We start from the raw sequence: 19,761 nt of genomic DNA, 5'->3' as shown, positions 1-19,761 counted from the left end.
CTTCTAAACCAAAAGGGAGAAAGAAGAAAAAGAAATAAGTCGGTTCAAGAAATCGATCTCTAGGGACTGGGCCGCATGCAGGTGTGAAGAAGCCGAAGGGTAAGTGCCTCACATGCAAGTAGTCTGGACATTGGAAAGTGGACTGTCCTAGCAAAAATAAGAACAATAAAGGTATATCTTATTCTCTAGTTGTTGAAACATGTTTAGTGGTGTTATCTACCAATACCTCGTGTGTAGATACGGGAGCCATTGATCATGTCTGCAATTCATTGCAGGAGTTCCAGGAAACTCGACAACTACATAAAGGGGAGATTACCGTCAACATGGGCAATGCTACAAAAGTGGCGGCTATTGCAGTGGAAGATATTTATTTATCTTTTGATAGGAATAAAACATTGATTTTGAGTAATTGTCTTTATGTACCAAGTTTTAGAAAGAACTTGATTTCAGTTTCTAAATTGTTTAAAGATGGATATTCTATTTCTTTTGATGACAAAGTGGTTGTCAAGAAAAATAGGGAGATTATCTGTTTTGGTATATTAGTTGACAATTTGTATACTCTAAAACCAATAACTCCCACGGTACAACAATTTAAAAGAAAAAGATTTAAAATTTTCTTTTTAGAATTACCAAATTCATTTTGGGGATATGCTCTGGAAACGACAGTGTACATTCTGAACTTGCTACCTTCTAAGTCAGTACCCTCTACTCCCATAGAATTATGGAATGAGCGTAAGCCTAGTCTGAAGCATATTCAGATTTGGGATAGTCCAACACATGTGCTGAAGGGAGACACTGATAAGTTAGAATCACGTACAGAAGTTCATGTGTTTGTGGGTTATCCTAAAGGAACGAAAGGTGGCTTATTTTATAGTCCTAAAGATCAGAAGGCCATTGTTAGCACGAATGTTCGATTTTTAGAAGAGGACTATGTAATGAACCACAAGCCCATGAGTAAAATTGTTTTGAAGAAATAAGAGAAGACATGTCTATTTTAATACCAACGGTACAAGATGAGATACCACAAGAAACTGTAACATGGGTCACAAATGATGCACAATTACAAGCAGTGTCATGTGGTAGTGGGAGGGTATTTAGGCAACCTGATAGATTCATGTTTTGGGGAGATCCCTGGTGAACATGAATCTGATCACTGGATATATGATGAAGCACTCCAAGATAAAGATGCAACATCGGTCTATCTATGGACTGAAGCAAGCTTCGAGATCTTGATACATCCGGTTTAATCTTATGAATTTATTCAGTGTCCGGATGAGTCTTGTGTATACAAGAAGAGTGACGGAAATGTGGTGGTATTTCTTGTACTATACGTAGATGACATTTTGTTCATTGACAATAATGTCAAAGTGTTGTCAGACGTAAGGATATGGTTGTCCAAGCAGTTTGATATGAAGGATTTGGGAGAATGTGGGCATATTCTTGGGATCAAAGTAATAAGAGATCGCAAGAAAAGAATCTTGTGCTTATCCCAAGCTTCATACATCAATACTATCCTAGCTCGTTTTAGCATGCAAAACTCCAAGAAAGGTTTTCTACATGGAGTACCTTTATCTAAAGAGATGTGTCCTAAAACATCAAAGGAGATATAGGACATGAAGGTAGTTCCTTATGCTTCGGCTGTAGAAAGCCTAATGTATGCAATGCTATGTGCGAGACCGAATATCTGTTTTGTCGTGGGCATGGTTAGCAGATTTCAAAGTAATCCAAGACAGGGACATTGGACTGCCATAAAGCATATATTAAAGTACCTGAGAAGGACTAGAGATTATATGCTGGTTTACCAGGCAGATGATTTGCTCCCTGTGGGTTACATGGATTTGGATTTCCAATCAGATAGGGACAATAGTAAGTCAACCTTAGGGTATATGTTTACTTTGGGAGGTGGAGCCATAACATGGAGGAGTGTTAAGTAGAAATGTTTTTCGGACTCCACCATGGAAGTTGAGTATGTGGCAGCCTCTGAGGCAGCCAAAGAAGTTGTATGGCTTAGAAACTTCTTGATGGACTTAGATGTGATTTTTAGTTTGCCCAAAATTATCACAATTTATTGTGATAATAGTGGTGCAGTAGCAAACTCAAAGGAACCACGAGCCTATAAGGCAAATAAACACATTGAGCGCAAGTACCACCTGATACGAGACATCTTAAAGCGAGGAGAAGTTGTTGTCGCCAAGATTACATCAGAAGATAACCTGGCAGATCCTTTCACTAAGGCCCTTCCGGCGAGAGCTTTTGATGGACATGTTGAGGGGATGAGAATCAGATGTATGACAGTATAGTCTTTTGGTATAAGTGGGAGATTGTTGGGATGTATACATAAAGCCTAATTTTTTGTATGAACATTTATTTTGTAATAAGAATCACATTGGTCAAATGTCTGCATTTAGTAAAATACAGTTATCTATTTAATTTATATTGTAGATAACATGGAGTGTGGTGTCACATAGAAGATCATGTTATCAGTTCCTAATAAATTATAAATAGTAGCACACAACCAAGATGGATTGGGACAAACCATTGGAATGATTGTAGTGTAATTTGGTACTAGTTTTTCTTGACTATTAAATTACACTAGTACACTATGTGTGTATTGAGCAGGACTATTTGAGGTTGTTTCTTTTTATACTAACTTCATAAAAGAACATAACTCTGTTATTGCGTACTCTTAATCTCGATATAATAACAAGCACATATACTTAGTATTTATTTCTTTAATTTATCAATGGGTGAGATTTATTTTGTTAAATCAATAGACTCGATAAGTTGGGAAATAATATTATTTATATGGTGTGTTGTTGATTATAGAAGAAAACTATGTCATGGTTATCTCGGTTGATGATGTCCCCTTGAGGAGCTCATAATGATTGTCATGTAAACCCTGTAGGTGGACTTAGTGTGACATGACAATGAAGTTGAGTGGTACTACTCTTGGAGCTAGATATTAATTAAGTGAGTTGTCAGTAACTCATTTAATTAATGGACATTTGATATCTTAAACACAGGGAGATTAATGCACTCATAATAAGAAGAAGCCCATAATGTAATATGAGATTGGTGCGGTAGTTCAATAATAACTCTTTAGTGGTATGAGTTATTATTGATGAACTTGACTTCGGTGTTCAGGTCGAACACAGGAAGCTCAAGCTCATCGGGAGACCAAAATCAATTCCTCCTCTCGGTCCCAATTGTAGCCTCTATAAAGCCTTGTATCCATAAAGTCCACTTCTTACACAAGTAATGGGTCGGACACATCCTTGCTTGGTGCAAGGGGGTCGGCCAAGCATTGGCTTGGAGCCCAAGAGGTGGTCGGCCATGCTTGGTGCCCAAGTAAGGGGCCGACCACATAGGATTAAAAGGTGAGATTTTATTTTTTGTTAAAATCTTTCCTTTTATAGTCATCCACATGGTTTTAAAAGAGAGTTTTAAATTTTAAAATCTTTCCTTTTATAGCTATATACAAAGGTTTAAAAGAGAGATTTTAATTTTGTTAAAATCTTTCCTTTTTTATAGTTATCTATAATGTTTTAAAAGAGAGATTTTAATTTTGACAAAACTTTCCTTTTTTGTAACCATGATTTAAAAGAAAAGTTTTAATTTTAATCTTTTCTTTTTTGTAGCCTTCTACATTGTTTAAAAGAGAGAGATTAATTTTAAAACTTTCCTTTTGTAGCCATCACAATAGGAAATTTAAAAGAGAGAGATTTTAATTATTATTAAAATTTTCTTTTTTGCCATGACCAAGGATTATAAAAGAGAGGTAGAGGGTGCCTTATAAAAAACACACATATCTCTACAATTTCTGCCCTCTCTTTTCCTTGGTGGTCGGTCTCTCTCCTTTTACTCTTCCTAAGGCCGGCGACACCTTGTTTCTTCTCTCCCTTTCTTCTTTCTAAGGTCGACACCCATCCCTTCTTGGTGGCTGAAACTTGAAAGAAAAGAAGGAGCACTTGGTGGCCGGTTGATTGAGAGGAAGAAGAAGAGAAGAAAGTTTCCTATTTTGACATTCCTTGGTGGCCAAAATTTCTTGGAGGAGAAGAAGTGGTTCAGGTGGATTTCATCTTGGTAGATCATCGCCCACACGACGTCCAAGAGGAGGAGAGGAATACAGCAGAAGATCAAGAGGTCTTTGTTTACAAAGAAAGGTATAACTAGTTATTAATTCCGCAGTGAAACTAGTTTTTCTTTGTATGGATCATGAAATACCAACACAAGAGGCTAGCGATTTTTGTGTTTCAATTTAGTATTTTGATCTTGTGCTTCTGTTGAGGTCTCTATAGTTAAACCTAGGGTTACTGTAAGAAGTTTAAATATCCAATTTCTTTGAAAGGCTTTGTCTAGGAAGTGGTGGATGATCTCATAGCCAAGAAGGTCGAGTGTCTCGCCATGTTTAACCTGGAAGCCAATCCTTGAAATATATATTTAATCAACTTCTGTAACATGAGATGAACTTGGATTAATAATGTTAAGTATTGTTTGCAATCCACGTTTTAACTACTGATGAACTCATGAGTTGAACTTGAAGTAAAAATGTTAAGTTTTGTTTCCAATTCAAGTTTAACTCATGAGGAACACATAGGTTGTTAGGAATGGTTTGTACTTGTATAAATTTTTGTACAGGGGGAGCAGAACGGAATTCCAAGTAGCGACCAGCAATTGGTATCCGAGCTCGGACTGTCAGAAGGTTTAACCACCGACTTTGCACAAGAGCTATGGTCTGATTGAGCCATGTGGGTACAATATTGACCTTGAACAAAGAAAGTGAGGGCTCCTATGTTTGGATCAAAAAGACCATACACCAGGCAGGAAGTCCTAGTTGTGGCTAGGCAAGAAAGTCCTAGTAGGTCAAGTGGACCGAGGGGCAAGAAGACATGGTGGGTCGAGGATCGGACGTGGGAAGCCTGTGGTCCTTTGTTTGAGGGGGGATTGTTGGGGTTGCAAGATTGCAAACATAGTCCCACATTGAAAACACATGGAAAAGATCATGGGTTTATAAGACAAAAGATATCTCCATTGGCAAGAGGCCTTTTGGATAGAGCCCAAGAGCAAAACCATGAGGGCTTAGGCCCAAAGTGGACAATATCATGGCATTGTGGAGATATCTAAATTCTTTTCGATCCAACAATTGGTATCAGAGCGAGTTTTCTGCCTCTATGTGTTTGGTTTTCAGTTAAATTATGCACTTTTCATACATAAATTTAGGCGGGATAATAGTTGGATGTGTAAATAGATTAACTTTATGGTTGCAGACATCCTAGTTCCAACTATTATGGCCCTATTGTGTTTGTGTGTGATTGGACCCTCGGACATGTCGAGGGCATTTTATGTGTGTGTATGATTGTAATTATTAAATACAGCAGGAGCTGTATTAGTTTTAGGATTTTACATTCTGTTCGATCTAGATTATATGTACATTCCTTCGTTGAATATAGGATCGATAAATATAAAATTTTATTTTGTTACGGATCGTATCCTTGCGAGGCGTGGTGCTATTTGAGGATCGAAGGCGCAGCGAAAAAGGAAGCAAGAAGGACGCAATGACATAAACCCTCGGGCCGGCAGCCAGAGTTGGCGGTGACTAGGGTTAGCGGCATACGGAGGACAACTATGGATGATGCCATAATAGTTGGAATAAAACATGGGTAATGCTACAAAAGTGGCGGCTATTGCAGTGAGAGATATTTATTTATCTTTTGATAAGAATAAAACATTGATTTTGAGTAATTATCTTTATGTACCAAGTTTTAGAAAGAACTTGATTTCAGTTTCTAAATTGTTTAAAGATGGATTTTCTATTTCTTTTGATGACAAAGTGGTTGTCAAGAAAAATAGGGAGATTATCTATTTTGGTACATTAGTTGATAATTTGTATACTCTAAAACCAATAACTCCCACGGTACAACAATTTAAAAGAAAGAGATTTTAATCTTTCCTCTTAGAATTACCAAATTCATTTTGGGGATATGCTCTGAAATGACATTGTACATTTTGAACTTGGTACCTTCTAAGTCAGTACCCTCTACTCCCATAGAATTATGGAATGGGCGTAAGCCTAGTCTGAAGCATATTCAGATTTGGGGTAGTCCAGCACATGTGCTGAAGGGAGACACTGATAAGTTGGAATCACATACAGAAGTTGGCTTATTTGTGGGTTATCCTAAAGGAACGAAAGGTGGTTTATTTTATAGTCCTAAAGATCAGAAGATCATTGTTAGCGCCAATGCCCGACTTTTAGAAGAGGACTATGTAATGAATTATTGATGGAGTTATGTAACCCTTTAGTGGTATGAGTTATTATTGATGGACTTGAGTTAAGTGTTCAGGCCGAACACAGGAAGCCCAAGCCTATCAGGAGGCCTAAACCAATTTATCCTCTAGGTCCTTGTTGTAACCTCTATATAAAGCCTCGCATCCACCCATCCACGAGTAGTTGTTGTTGGTTTTGGTTTTTGGCACCACCTCCATCTCTTTTCCTAGGGTCGGTGGCACCTCTTCTTTTCCTAGGGCCGGCGACACCTCTTCTCCTTGCTAGGGCCAGCGCCACCTCCTCTCCTTGCTAGGGTCGGTGCCTCCTCCTTGCTAGGGTCGGCGCCTCCTCTTGCTTTCCTTTTGTGGGCGACGGCTTGGAGAAGAAGAAGAAGAGGAGAAGGAGCCGCATCCTAGCTATTCTCTTAGTGGTCAGCAGTTTGGAAACAACGAAGGGAAGGTGTTTGTCATCTTTGTAGATCATTGCCCACACGACGTCCAAGAAGAGGAGAGGAATACAACAGAAGATCAAGATGTCTTTAGCTACAAAGGAAAGGTACAACTTGTTCTTTGATTCTGCTGCATAATTAGTTTAGTTTTCTTTTTATCGATTTTGAATACCAACACAAGAGGCCAGCGATCTTGTACTTCGATCAAGGTGTGCTTTGATCCATTAAGAACTTGCTTGATTGATCAAACACATGTCTGATCGAATATGCGGGTTGCTAGGAAAAGTTCTGTACTTGTACAATTTTTGTATAGAGAAATTGAAACAAAACGGAATTCCAGCGCCTTCAATGTGAACCCATCCAACAATAACATTGCACGACCATGTTATTAGACACATTTGTGTCATCCCCAATGCCCTACTTTACCCCACGACTAGAGCACGGGCGTGTGCTTTAGTACATGAATATGTCGCCACAAGCCCCCCTCCCCAGAAACACCTTTTCACTTCTTCTTCCCCTATTCCTCCATTTCCTTCCTTCAACTCTTGCCATACACCCTTCCCACCCTCTCTAGAGATCTCACTTCTCTTTGGTCTTGGCTTCATCTTCTTCCATGATGTTGAACCGGCTAAAGAAAGAGTTTATCTCCAAGAAGGAAGACACTCTGACAAGCAAGTGTAAGGAAAAGGTCAAAACTTTGGGAGAACCAAATGCATGCTTCAAAGATATATCTAATAATTTTGGTATTATTTTTGTTAATGATGATCAAAAACATTGATTTGATTCATTGTTGAAGCATTCTATTGTGTGCATCAAATATTTGGACTATGAAACCTTAGGTTCTTTAGGTTTCAAGGATGATGTTGAATGGCTTCTTAAGAGAATAGGATGGAATAGTTTTATGTGTATAAAATATCCAACATATCATAGAATAGTTTTAAAATTTTCAACCTCTATTAATTTCCAAAATGCTCATGGGATGGGAAATATTACATTTTGATTGTACAATGATGACTATAAATGGACCCTCAATGATTTTAATACATGTTTTGACTTGCCATGTGATGGAACACAAATAATACTTCCTAGATTTAATAGTTCAAATGTATAAGGATCAATTGGTGGTAAACATATCTTCGATCCACACTCATCTAAGGCTACTAATATTACTAATCCAATTTTTCATTATCTTCACCTGGTTATGAGGAATATGATTTTTGGACGAGGTGATAGTGAAGGAATAGTGAGACTATCTAAATTATATTGTTTATGGTCGATGATGGAGGAAATTTCAATTAACACAGGATTTCATTTTTTGAAACACCTTGTGCAATTAGGAAATTCTCTCTCCATTAGTCCTATTATTTTAGGAGGATTTCTTACTTGCATTGCAGTAGTACTGGGTTACGATTTGGATGGTTTAGAAATGGTGGATAGTATTAGGAATACAATCAAAGTCCTAAATTCAAAATACATGAAAAAGATCATGAGTTTATAAGATGAAGATATCTCTATTGGTATAAGACTTTTTAGATAGAGCTCAAAAATGAATCCATGAGAGTTTAAGCCTAAAGTGGATAATATGATACTATTGTAGAAATATATGAAATCTTTTGGTCCTAACAATTGGTATAAGAGCTAGGTTGCTCTTCACCGAACTAACCGCCTAAAGAAGCATGAGCCAGAGCCATAATTCAGATCCAACCATGAGGGTGTTAGTGCAATCGACCTCTAGGGTTTTGATGTTTGACAATATGACCAAGGGTTGACTCAAACATGACCTGATGTTTGGGAGAGAGAAGTCTAGTCAGGACTAGATGACTAGCAAAGGGAAGTCCTACCAAAGGTTAGGCAAAGTGGAAGTCCCGGTGAGTGAAGTCGAGCCCTAGTGAGTGAAGCTAGGTGGTGGAAGTTCCGGTGAGTGAAGTCGAGCCCTAGTGAGTGAAGCCAAGTTGTGGAAGTCCCAGTGAATGAAACCGGACCCTAGTGAGTGAAGCTAGGTGGAGAAAGTCTTGGTGAGTGAAGCCAGGCAATGGAAGTCCTAATGAGTGAAGCTAGGCAACCCTAGGAGGTAACCCTAGGTTATACTTGAATTCTGTTAATGCTGTGCTAACTCAGTGTTGCAGGGAAACTCAGCTAGGTCGACAGGCTAACCAGGTAGTTAACATGAAGTCCAGACGAGTCGAAGGGCTGACCGGACGTCTGGCAGGTAAGTGAAGGTAAGCCATTGGAGAGGAGTGACTGTGAGGACACGTTCCTGGGAGGAGAACATTAGGCGTCAATCTGACTTAGATCCATTACGGATACCTAAGTCAAGATCGTGACTAGATTCTGGTCTCGAGGAGACGGAATCTAATTACTATTCCTTTTTTTTATCATAAACTGTGCTAATACTCTGTCTTGCAGGATATTTTGCATTTAGGTTTTGGACTAACATTTTCTTGCTGGGAAATGAAGTTGTTGGAAAATGGAGTCCGGGCGCCCGGAATAGGTCCAGGCGCCCGAAAGCAAACTTTATCCCTATCATTGCGTCGACACGTGGAGATCACTGACTGGCTTGGCTACGTCACATACAGGGCGCCCTGAAGGGATCCGGGCGCCCCGAACCTCTTATATAAGGAGGGTGAAGGCTGAAGCAACTCAACAACTACGAATGATTTGCTCTCCCGTGCTCTTGTGACGCCTCTCAGACAAAGTGATGTTGTTTTCATTTTCTTATTGTCGGTATTAATTTCTTAAAAGCAGTTCTGTACTTTACTATTGTAATACTTTTCGAATTATTAGTGAATTGCCCAACGAAAGCACTCAACGAGTGTGGGCCTTGGAGTAGGAGTCGCTAAAGGCTCCGAACCAAGTAAGAAATACTTGTGTTAGCGTTGCTTTCTCTTTTCACTTTTTCCGCTGCGTATTTACTCGCTTAAAATTTTAAATCGATATTCACCCCCCCTATCGAATTCATGATCCAACAGGTGGAACATGGAATGAAGTAGGGGAGGCCCTAAGAAGGTTAGTGACCTGATATTTGAGGGGATGCCCTAAGCAGGTCAAGAGTGACATGATGCTTGAGGGGAGTCCCTGAGTAGGTCAAGAGTGACACGATACTCGAGGAAAAATCCTAAGCAGATCAAGAGTGACCTGATACTTGAGAGGAGACCCGAACCATGAGAATAATGGTGATCATTTACTTGAGGAGAGGATTGTTGAGAATACAATCAAAGTTCCACATTAGAAATACATCAAAAAGATCATGGGTTTATAAGATGAAGATATCTCTATTAGTATGAGGTCTTTTGGGTAGAGCTCAAAAATAAATCCATGAGAGCTTAGGCTCAAAGTCGACAATATGATATAATTGTGGAGATATCTGAAATTTTTTTGTCCTAACAGATAGTACCCCCGAGGTTAATTTAAAAGCATGTTTGGCAATACGCATGATACACAACATCGATATGGCTATAGTCTTATTTTGAAAAATAATTTCCCTTTGCGATTACCAAATCCTGATTTAACCACCATTCGCATTAAGAAAAATTGGGTTTTATCTAATGCCAATAAATAACCCATCCCCTCTCCTGTACTAGCCTCCACATATATTCCTTCAAGTAGCTAGGATCTTGCTAGGTTTAATTTCATGAGTTTCTCCCTATCTTAGACACTCATCATCATGATCATGCTTTACATAAAAATCTATTGAAGAGATAGAAATGTTTGTCGAATGAACAATTTCAATATTTGTGAGACTGTTTTAAGAAAGAGAAGGAACTTTTAAGATAATGATTGATTTTATGGATGCCCAAAGGGGGGAATGGAAGTTAAATGAGGATTTTACGGGAGTCATGAGACAAATTCACATTGAAATTGATTCTATGTATAAGTATCACAAGTTGGAAAGTAGAAAGAGGTGGTTTATTGAATCTTTTCCTACCTTTCTAGGCTTCCCTGAATACCTCCCTCCTCCACCATATTGATTTCATTAGGACGATGAAAAGTCCAAGTCTCGGGAGAGTTGTATATATGAACATGCCTACTTTCTTCATATTTTATTTCATTTTGTAGGATCGGTGCAGTTGAGAGTGGGGGGGGGGGGGGGGGTTGGTAAATCTCGACTTGTTGATTTCTTTTCGATTTTGTTTGTTCTTTCTATCAAAGTCATTAGTAGAAGTGAAATATAAAATAAAGTATGGGAAAAAGAATACTTGCAGGATTTACTTGGTTTCCAACCCCCAGGGTCGGAACATCTAAGGCCTACACACTCAAGTAGGAGTCCACTAGTGGTCTCCTTTTCGGAAGCTTTTCGGAGGCGGAGGCGGAGGCAGAGAAACCTATCTTACAGTTTATCAAGTACAAACATAAGAGATTAATAAAATAAATACAACTTGTAATATAAATACAAACAAACACTTTGTTGAGCCAACCTGGAAGTCCTAAGCGCAACGCACCCTTCCTAGTGCTTCCCCAATCGCAAAGCTTTGTGTCGTAGCATTCCTTTTGAGAGCATGGATTAAAAGTAATCGAACAATAGATGTATAGAACGTAGAGCCTTCATCTCCTTTTATAGAGTTGGATCAAATCATTATTTGGATCAACTCTTATATGATAAAGTTATATTTGGATGAAGCATATTTGGATAAAGTCATATCTAGATGAAGCAATATGTGGATCAAGCCTTATCTGGGTCAAGCCTTATCTCTATTCACATCATCTAGTTTATCCTTATCCTCATCCAAATTATAAAAATGAACTAGATCTTTTACCACATCATATTCCATATCAACATTTCACAACTCAGTAATTTAGATCGAACCTAGTCAGTCTACCAAACTGCTAGTTCGGTCTATTGAACCGATTTAGGTCCGATTCGACCCGAGTTAAGTCCAGTTCACCCATTTGTGTTTGTCTTCTCTCTGTTTTGCTTCCAGCTCTAGGTTCCTGCAAAATAACCATACAAAATACAAATATATAACCTATCCTATATCTATAAGTCTACCAGACCTACTAGGCTTACCTTTTACTTAGAGGTCTCTCCTCCAAGTCTACCACTTAAGGGTCAATCCCTTAGGATCAAGCCACACTCCTGTAAGTTTACCTGACCTATTAGGCTTCATGGTTGGATTGTATCCAACACTTTACCATTACCTAGGGTTATCTCCCCTTAGGATTTCCAACCTAGCTTTACTCACCAGGACTTCCACCACTTAGGGTTACCTCCCATTAGGATTTTCACTACCTAGATTCACTTACCAGGATTCCCACCACCTAAGGTTGCCTTCCCCTAAGATTTCCACTACCTAGCTTCACTCACAAGGACTTCCACCACCTAGGATTACCTCCCCCTAAGATTTCTATTGCCTAGCTTCACTCACCAGGACTTACCCTTGCCTAACTAAGTTAGGACTTTTCCTTGCTAGTTATCTAGTCTTGATTAGACTTCTCTCTTCCGAACATCAAGTCTTGTTTGGATCAACCCTTGATCAATCTGACCAGACTTAGGTACATTGTCAAACATCAAAACCCTGGAAGTTGATTGTAGCAACACATTTCAGTTGCATTTTTCTTGTTTTCATTTCATTTTTCATTTTGATTGCAGTTTTCTTAAGTTTCTTTGGTTGTTTTGTTTATTTAGATTAGTTGTCTATATGACAAAAATTTAAGGATTGACCTGATTTTCAGGATCTCATTTCACTTCGCCTAAGTTTGAATAGTAGATAACTCTGAAAATAGTCATGATTCATCAAACTTGTTTAGTAATTGAGTTTTCATGGTGATTTCTTAAACTACATCTTGGTTACTTGATGATGCTCTAGTCATGTAAGCTCACTTCAAAAAAATAAAGTATCCCTACATTTGTTTGTGCTACATCTAAAGCACCAAAAAAAAAAAAAAAAGAGTTCAAGTGCTGCACATTACAATTACTTTGAAAAAAATAGAATAGAATAAGGGATATAAAAAATAGTTTCATAAGTGGAAACTAATAATACCCCTTTGTGACCGAGTTAGGTTACTAGGGAAATAACTGCTATATTTCTCTTGATATCGAGTACACCTTTGAGACCTTAGGTAGATTAAAAAAAATGAACCAAGCGTGTGACAGGTAAGCATCTATCACCGGGAATAGAAGGAACTCAATTAGATGACAACTTGATTAGGATTAGGGATTAAAACTTGAAAAATTTAGGTCACTCATCACACTGTGCATAAGAACTTATATTTGAGTCATACATAAATTACTCTATGATTATGCTTACCATTGAAACTAGTTGATAGAGTTGGATTGATTCACTAGAGATTATGATGCACTATATTAGCACATGAGTCTAGATTGTGAAATTTTTCTTGAGGATAAATAAATGTTTAAGTCTGGAGGTGTGATGTGCGCAGATTATATACACTTTTATGCATGCTTTGACACACATTCACTTGTATTCTTTGAGTATGTTCTATGCTATTACACTATTCTTTATCATATTTTTAACATAATTATTCTCTTTGTTGGACATTTGCTCGTGCTTGGTTTTTCTTGACAGGATGCATTTTCGGAGTGAAAATGGAACTAAGGCATGCGGATCAATCCTAGAAGAGGAACAAAGTCCAAGTCATGCCCCTTGGCATGGCCATGTGTCACACCAGCACTTAAGCAGAGTCGGGCCATGCCTGGAGGCATCGTCGTGCCCCCTCATTAGAGAGCAAGCAGAGTCCGATCGTGCCGACCATGCCTCCCACCAGCAACCAATCTAGGGGCGGTTGTGTGAAACCACATGACCATACCTCCCTTCTAGAGCCAGTTCAAAAGGCAATCATGCCTCTCCGCTCGAGCCCATTTATGCTCTAGTCATGCCCTGAGGAATGGTCGTGAAATGACTCAGGTAGGGCTTGTGCCTTGCTTATATAAAGGGTGTTCTTCCCCCATTTCAATGGGGAAGAAGGGTTTTCCCTTTGTGGGAGACTTATTTGGTCTATATTTTCTCTTTATCAGCGCTCCCATCTAAGATTTGAAGCCATTTCTACCATCTCTTTCACCTCTAGAAGCAAAGAATTGGATCTGAAGACTTTTTATCACATTAGCTAAGATTTCTTCCTCTTTCTTCTTAGATTTGGGTTTAAAGCTTGTAATTATAATATCTTTGGGTATATCTCCTCTTATTATGGAATAGATCTACTTGTTCTATGATTAAGGGAGTAGTTGTGATGTGTGATTAATGTAAACTCTTTGAATTTGTCAATTTTCTATCCGTATGACATGTTTATGTCTTCTACCTATTTGATTAAATATGTGTGATGAATTTATTCTTATATTTCATGTTTGTTTGGATGGTTGTATTGATTGCTCACCTTGTAGATGGGATGTCCTAGATCGTATGATCGAGGGGCCCGTGACAAGGGATATCTCTTTAACTGGACTTTCTAGAGTGTTGCCTTAAAAGTGAGGACAATTCTCTATAAGGAAGTATCTAATTAGACTTAATGGGTTATTTCTAATCTTGTGTTAATAAGTGTCCTGTGTAATCTAGCCATTGTATAACCGGGGGAGCCTTAATGACAATGGATATCCCTTTAATCGGATTTTTTATGTTACCTCTTCTACTTAGTGGCATCGGATAACATTAGGGGTAACACTCCGATACTACCACCGCGGGGAGTGTCGGTCTTTGGTTAGATTTCTTATATGGGTGTAAGGATAGAGAATGGGAGATGGATAATTCATAGTGCATTAAGTAGTATCACAACGAAACCGAATCCCTAAACATTTTCTTTGACCAACTTCCTTGATCAATTCTCCTTCTTAATTCTCTTCTCTTTACTTCTATCTCTCTTTTAGTGCATAAATTTATAACATTCGATCGTTTAGATAATTCATCGTGGTAAGTCTCTAGTGCTTAATCCAATTTCCGTAGATTCAATATCTTTTATTACTTACAATAAAATCATGCCCATGCGGTTTTACAATAGGGTTGTGGATCAGGTTGCCCATACTGGGTTGGAGCATGAGGATTTGTTAGAGTTTTGGGCTGTGGCTGGGATCCAAGATCTGAAAATCCCGGAGCAGCCAGATTGCCAAGGAATGGGTTGCTCTCCGTTTATGGGGCTAATGGCCCTTGGATGTTGATGGACCATAGCTACTTGACTACAAACTGGACTATCCAGTTAGAGCTAAAGATGAAAAAATAATATCGAATCTGGTGTGATAATCTAGTTAGAGCTGGGGGTGCTGCAACTCGTGAAGACATCACGTGACACTTCCATTTGTTTTTTTTAGATAAATGGTTTGTGCAGCTGTGAGAGATGATTTGTGTGGTTATACAAGTTTAATTGAGCTTGTATAGGAATATTCTAGGGATTAACCTTCTAAATGTACATAAATTGTGCTTCGTAAGGAGAAAATGGACTACCTAATAAAAAAAAATTGAGCCTCATTCCAAGAGCTTGATGATCGAGATTGACCTCCATTGAGTCCTCAGCTAGCCCATTTCCTCAATTGTGATTTTAATGCGTGGGAAGCTTGAATCTTCCTCATGCTTGAATCTTCCAAGCCGCTGTCTTCCGAGAAAGAAGAATCATTCTTCAAGCCTGGGCATAGCACCCTGAGTCACCTCCTAAACGACCTGCCTTCCTACGCTAGAGTGTCCTCCAGCAGTTCCATCAAAAGTCACCTTCAGGCTTTTACGTTTGGCCTTGTTCATCAGTCGCCACCTCCTCCAGATTCCCAATAAATCTGTTTTTGATTAGTTATGATTAATTTCCACATAGGAATTGCCCATTAGTCTGCTGTCACTTTGGCCGCCGACGCATTAAAAAGAAAGGGCACCAGATTAGTTAGGCTGAGAATTATACTCTAATTAAAACGTTATCATAATATCAATTTAGAACATGCACCATCGATCTCCATCTTCCATTCAACGATTTGCTAGTGTCCAAATTTTTCTCCAAATTAAGGTTCAGAAAGTAGAACAGGGGGTGGATTTGGCGCCGGAAAAGGGAAAGGGAAGAACGGCGGCTTTAGAAACGGGAGAAGCCACGATGGGATGGTAAACGGAAGCGACGCAGGGTCCGGCCACGGAAAGTGAGGAAAGGGGAAAGGAAGAGACGGCGGAAGCAAAAACGGCAGTGGCGGGAACGGGAACGGCAAGCTGATCGGCCACGGAATCCCTACCGGCGGGAAAATGGGCCAAAATATGAACGACAAGGAGGAGCCAAGAGTCGGTCCACTTCCCTCCGCCGGTGCTTCCCTCCCCTTGCTGCACTTGGACCTCACCGGCTTGTAGCTGAGTGCGTTGAGATTGTAGTAGCAGGCACCGGTCTCGCGGTCCTTGAAGGCTACGTGGGCGGTGGAGCTCCGGGTGAAGCCGGTGGTGTTGCAGCGCGCGGAGGAGCTCCTGACGAGGATGGCGCGGCACATGGACTTCACCTCTCGGCCTTCGTGACACTCAAGGCCGTCCACCGGTGGGATGTCCAGCTTGTAGACGCCGAATCGGTCGGTAGTCCGATAAGCCGTGATCGACATTTCTTCTTGGGAGGTGGAGTTGACTACGGCGAACTTGCATTGCACCACCACTTGTGCTCCTGAATGGAAATAACGGAAAGAGTTTATACTGTTAAAACATCACTCCTTAAATTGGAACAATTCATTGATTACCTCGCAAGAAGTAGCTGTTCTTGGAGAAGCTGTTGTCGGAGCAGGCATCGCAGTAGACTGAACCGAGCACGGTGATGTTGGAGACGCGATGGGGTTGTAGACGAGCGACAGCTGAGATGGAGAAGAGGAAGATGACCAGCGAGATTGCAGCTGGATTCATGGCGACGTTGTATGGCTTGTACTCTGATCTGATGCTCTGCTACTGCGACTCGTGACTATAGGGACAGACTGAAGGGGAGAAGGACAAGGACATGTGAAGGGGTGGTGAATGTCTGAGAAAGCGCTTCACGGGAAGCCATCACACCTTCCGTGAAGGGCTTCATGTAAATAGACACCTGAAGGGGCCATCACGCCGTCCGATTGGACGAGATTCAGCCTCAGCTGCCAACCAAATATGGTGACGATTAACCCTTGTGTAATTGGACATGGTATTTGTATGTTTATTTGTTATTGTTGTTTCGTGGGCTTGAAAGAAAATTTGGAGGTTTGCTAATGTGTCAACAGATCAGATGGCGGCAATGAATTCGAAAAGCTATTTGCATGGACCCTCTTTGAGTTAATCCATGGGTCTTTATATTATGCCTAGCCGAACGGGCAAATGGACAGTGCCAACCACGATCTAAAATACTTTAATTATTATTATTATTATTCTTATATATTATATGCTGCATTCAACGTGGATTAGCTGATGCGGTCAAAATCTAATTTTTTTTAATCTTTCTTTTATTTGTCTGCAATCATTTTTTTTTTCATCTGCATACAACAATTTGAATTAAATTAAAAATAAAATTCTCATTTCTTTCTCATATGATTGCATGTAATAATCACTATACTGTTGATTTTTAAAGGTAGTATAACTGCTACAGCGTATAACAGTTATTATATAGTAGTTGTTACATGTTGTAGCAGCTTCTATATAGTAGGTGCTACAATGTATAGCAATTATTGTGTAGCTATTGTGTTGTAGCAACTAAAGTTGTATTGTAATAACTACTGTACTGTTGTAGCAACTACTACACTGTTGTAGCAATTATTATATAATATCTTCTACAATGTTATATCATCACTACTACAATGATTGTTGCATGTAATAATAGGAGAGAGAAGATAAAATTTCATTTTAATTTAAAAAGAAAGAGAGAAAAGTTGTTACATGAAGATGAGAGAGAAATTAAAAAAAATTGAGTTCTGGTCGCGTCAGATCACTCATGTCGGATGTCGTTCACGGTCACGTAGAAAGCATCGTGCAACATATCCTCTCTCTCTCTATATATATATATATATATATATATATATATATATATATGACTTATTAATTAAAAATGTTTATATTTACTACTTCTTAACTTTAATAAAATATAAATAATTTAATATGCGACAATTTCCTAAACCGTGTATCTCTTTATGTGTTTTACTCAAATCACGTAGCTATTTTGGGATGTCCAAATCGCATAGCCTCACATGGATAAATTGTTGGGACCAAAATGTAGCTAGAGAGAGGGGGGTGAATAGCTTGATGCGATCTCGTGCTCAGCATTGCTTGCTTCTCGTGAAGATGTGCAGCGGAAATTATAAGAAACAATACACCACAACGCTAACCCGTAGATTTACTTGGTATCCACCTCAAGAAGAGGTAACTGGTCCAAGGATCCACACACTCACGCATCCTCCACTATGAAAAACACTCCTTTTCGATAACTACCAAAGGCGGAGAAACCTTACAAGCTCACAGTACAAGAAGAAAGGGAAGGGTAATACAATACAAGCAAAAGCTTACAAGATATATATGCACAAGAACCCTAACCCTAGCTTCTTCCTCACCTCTTGACTTGGACGTGCACCAGCACAAGCCTCCAAGAACCTTCAAGATCTAGCGTGAGAGCTGTGGAGAAGTGGCTAGAGTCGCTGTGAAGATCGGAGATGGAAGTCGTGGAAGTTCTGTCGACGAAATCGCACGACAACATCTTTATACAGCGCCAACGGTCGGATCCCAATCGATTGATTGCTCCCAATCGATTGGGGAGGCTATTGATCGATCGGTTGATCGATCCAAAGCGCCTCTGTGCTCTCGAGAATTGCCTGGATCGATAGGCCAATTGATCCAGGGATTATAGTGCAAAATCACACCTCCCAATCCCAATCGATCTCCCGATCGATTGGAAGCTCCCAATCGATCAACTGGTCGATTAAGAGGCTTTCTATTCGCGCGACACTTCTCCCCAATCGATCCACTGATCGATTGGGAGGAGGCTTGTCGCGGGGACTCACCCAATCGATCAACCGATCGATTGGGCATGAGCCAATCGATCGGCTGATCGATTCAGCTCTTGTTTTTTTCCCAAAAACAAGTCCAAAATCCCCTAGACCAACATCTAATCAACCATGACCTGTTGGTACATCATGCCTAGCATCTGGTCACCCTTGACCTGCTAGAACTCCCTCGCCAAATGTCCGGTCAATCCCTTTGACCCACTTGGACTTTTCTCCTCGTGCTAAGTGTCCGGGCATCCTTGACCCACTTGAACTTATCTCCACCAAGTGTCTGATCAACCTTGATCCATCTAGATTTCCCGTGCCAAGTATCCGGTCAATCCCTTCGACCTACTTGGGCTTCCCAACACCAGATGTATGATCAAACTTGATCCATCTGTATTTCCTATACCTGGCTTCACTCACCAGGACTTTCACCTAGTTTCACTCACTAGGATTTTCCTTCTGCCTAGCTTCACTCACAAGGACTTCTCATTTGCTTGGCTTCACTCACCAGGACTTTTCATACTGCCTAGCTTCACTCACTAGGTTTTTCACCTGGCTTCACTCACCAGGATTTTCCAGCTACCCGGCTTCACTCACCGGGACTTTCCCCTATCTTTACTCACTAGGATTTCTCATCTGCCTGACTTCACTCACCAGGACTTTCCCATCTGCCTGGCTTCACTCACCAGGACTTTCTATACTTTCTAGCTTCACTCACTAGGTCTTTCACTTGGCTTCACTCACCAGGATTTTCCAGTCAAGTATCTAGTCAACCTTAACATACTTGACTCTTCTTCACAATCTCCCCACATGAACAATCGCACATGCAATCTCCATGTATTGTCTACATGTATTGTTAAACATCGAAACCCAAACATCAAGACTCGAACTTGAACCAATTTAAGCTCAGTCAACCAGGTCAACCTTGACCTAGGGAATATTGCACCAACAATCTCCTCCTTTTTGATGTTTGACAATACCTTTAAGTTAGGCTAATCTCATAGTCTCAACTCTCCTTCATGCCAATGTAAGAATGATGGTTTCCTTTATTCTCCTCCTTTTCTAGAGGGCAAACTCCCTCTTAGGTAATGAAGGCCTAACTTAACCATACATTCTCCCCCTATTGGCACACATCAAAAAGTCTCCCCTTGAAGAGTTACA

At 39.8% G+C, this 19,761-nt stretch overlaps 1 protein-coding gene across 3 annotated transcripts; it reads right to left on the bottom strand.

The window, feature by feature from the left end:
- Window positions 1–14,937: 14,937 nt before the first annotated feature.
- LOC122041060 lies at window positions 14,938–16,668 on the bottom strand. 3 transcript variants are annotated; one of them, XR_006128791.1, is made up of 3 exons: window positions 16,345–16,668; window positions 15,585–16,271; window positions 14,938–15,482 (listed from the first exon to the last, which is right to left on the bottom strand). XR_006128791.1 is itself a non-coding variant. In XM_042600604.1 (2 exons), exons 1-2 carry the CDS (start codon window positions 16,502–16,504, stop codon window positions 15,640–15,642), a joined length of 792 nt encoding a protein of 263 aa, XP_042456538.1. In that variant the 5' UTR covers window positions 16,505–16,668; the 3' UTR covers window positions 15,525–15,639. The 3 variants fall into 3 exon arrangements, 1 of the variants encoding a protein (XP_042456538.1); XR_006128792.1 differs by having other exon boundaries at window positions 14,938–15,473; XM_042600604.1 differs by lacking the exon at window positions 14,938–15,482 and having other exon boundaries at window positions 15,525–16,271.
- Between the last annotated feature and the right edge of the window lie 3,093 nt (window positions 16,669–19,761).

Source organism: Zingiber officinale, chromosome 2A, assembly GCF_018446385.1.
Source record: "Zingiber officinale cultivar Zhangliang chromosome 2A, Zo_v1.1, whole genome shotgun sequence".
In the NCBI taxonomy this organism is placed as follows: Eukaryota; Viridiplantae; Streptophyta; class Magnoliopsida; order Zingiberales; family Zingiberaceae; genus Zingiber; species Zingiber officinale.
The sequence above is the reverse complement of the archived record's forward strand: the minus strand, read 5'-3'. Positions and strand labels throughout refer to the sequence as shown.

Excerpts from the sequence above, each read along its gene's own strand:
- LOC122041060 (XM_042600604.1), bottom strand. The coding sequence starts at position 16,504 with ATGAATCCAGCTGCAATCTCGCTGGTCATCTTCCTCTTCTCCATCTCA. Across the intron at positions 16,272-16,344 it reads GAACAGCTACTTCTTGCGAG|GAGCACAAGTGGTGGTGCAA; the intron begins GTAATCAATGAA and ends ATTTCCATTCAG.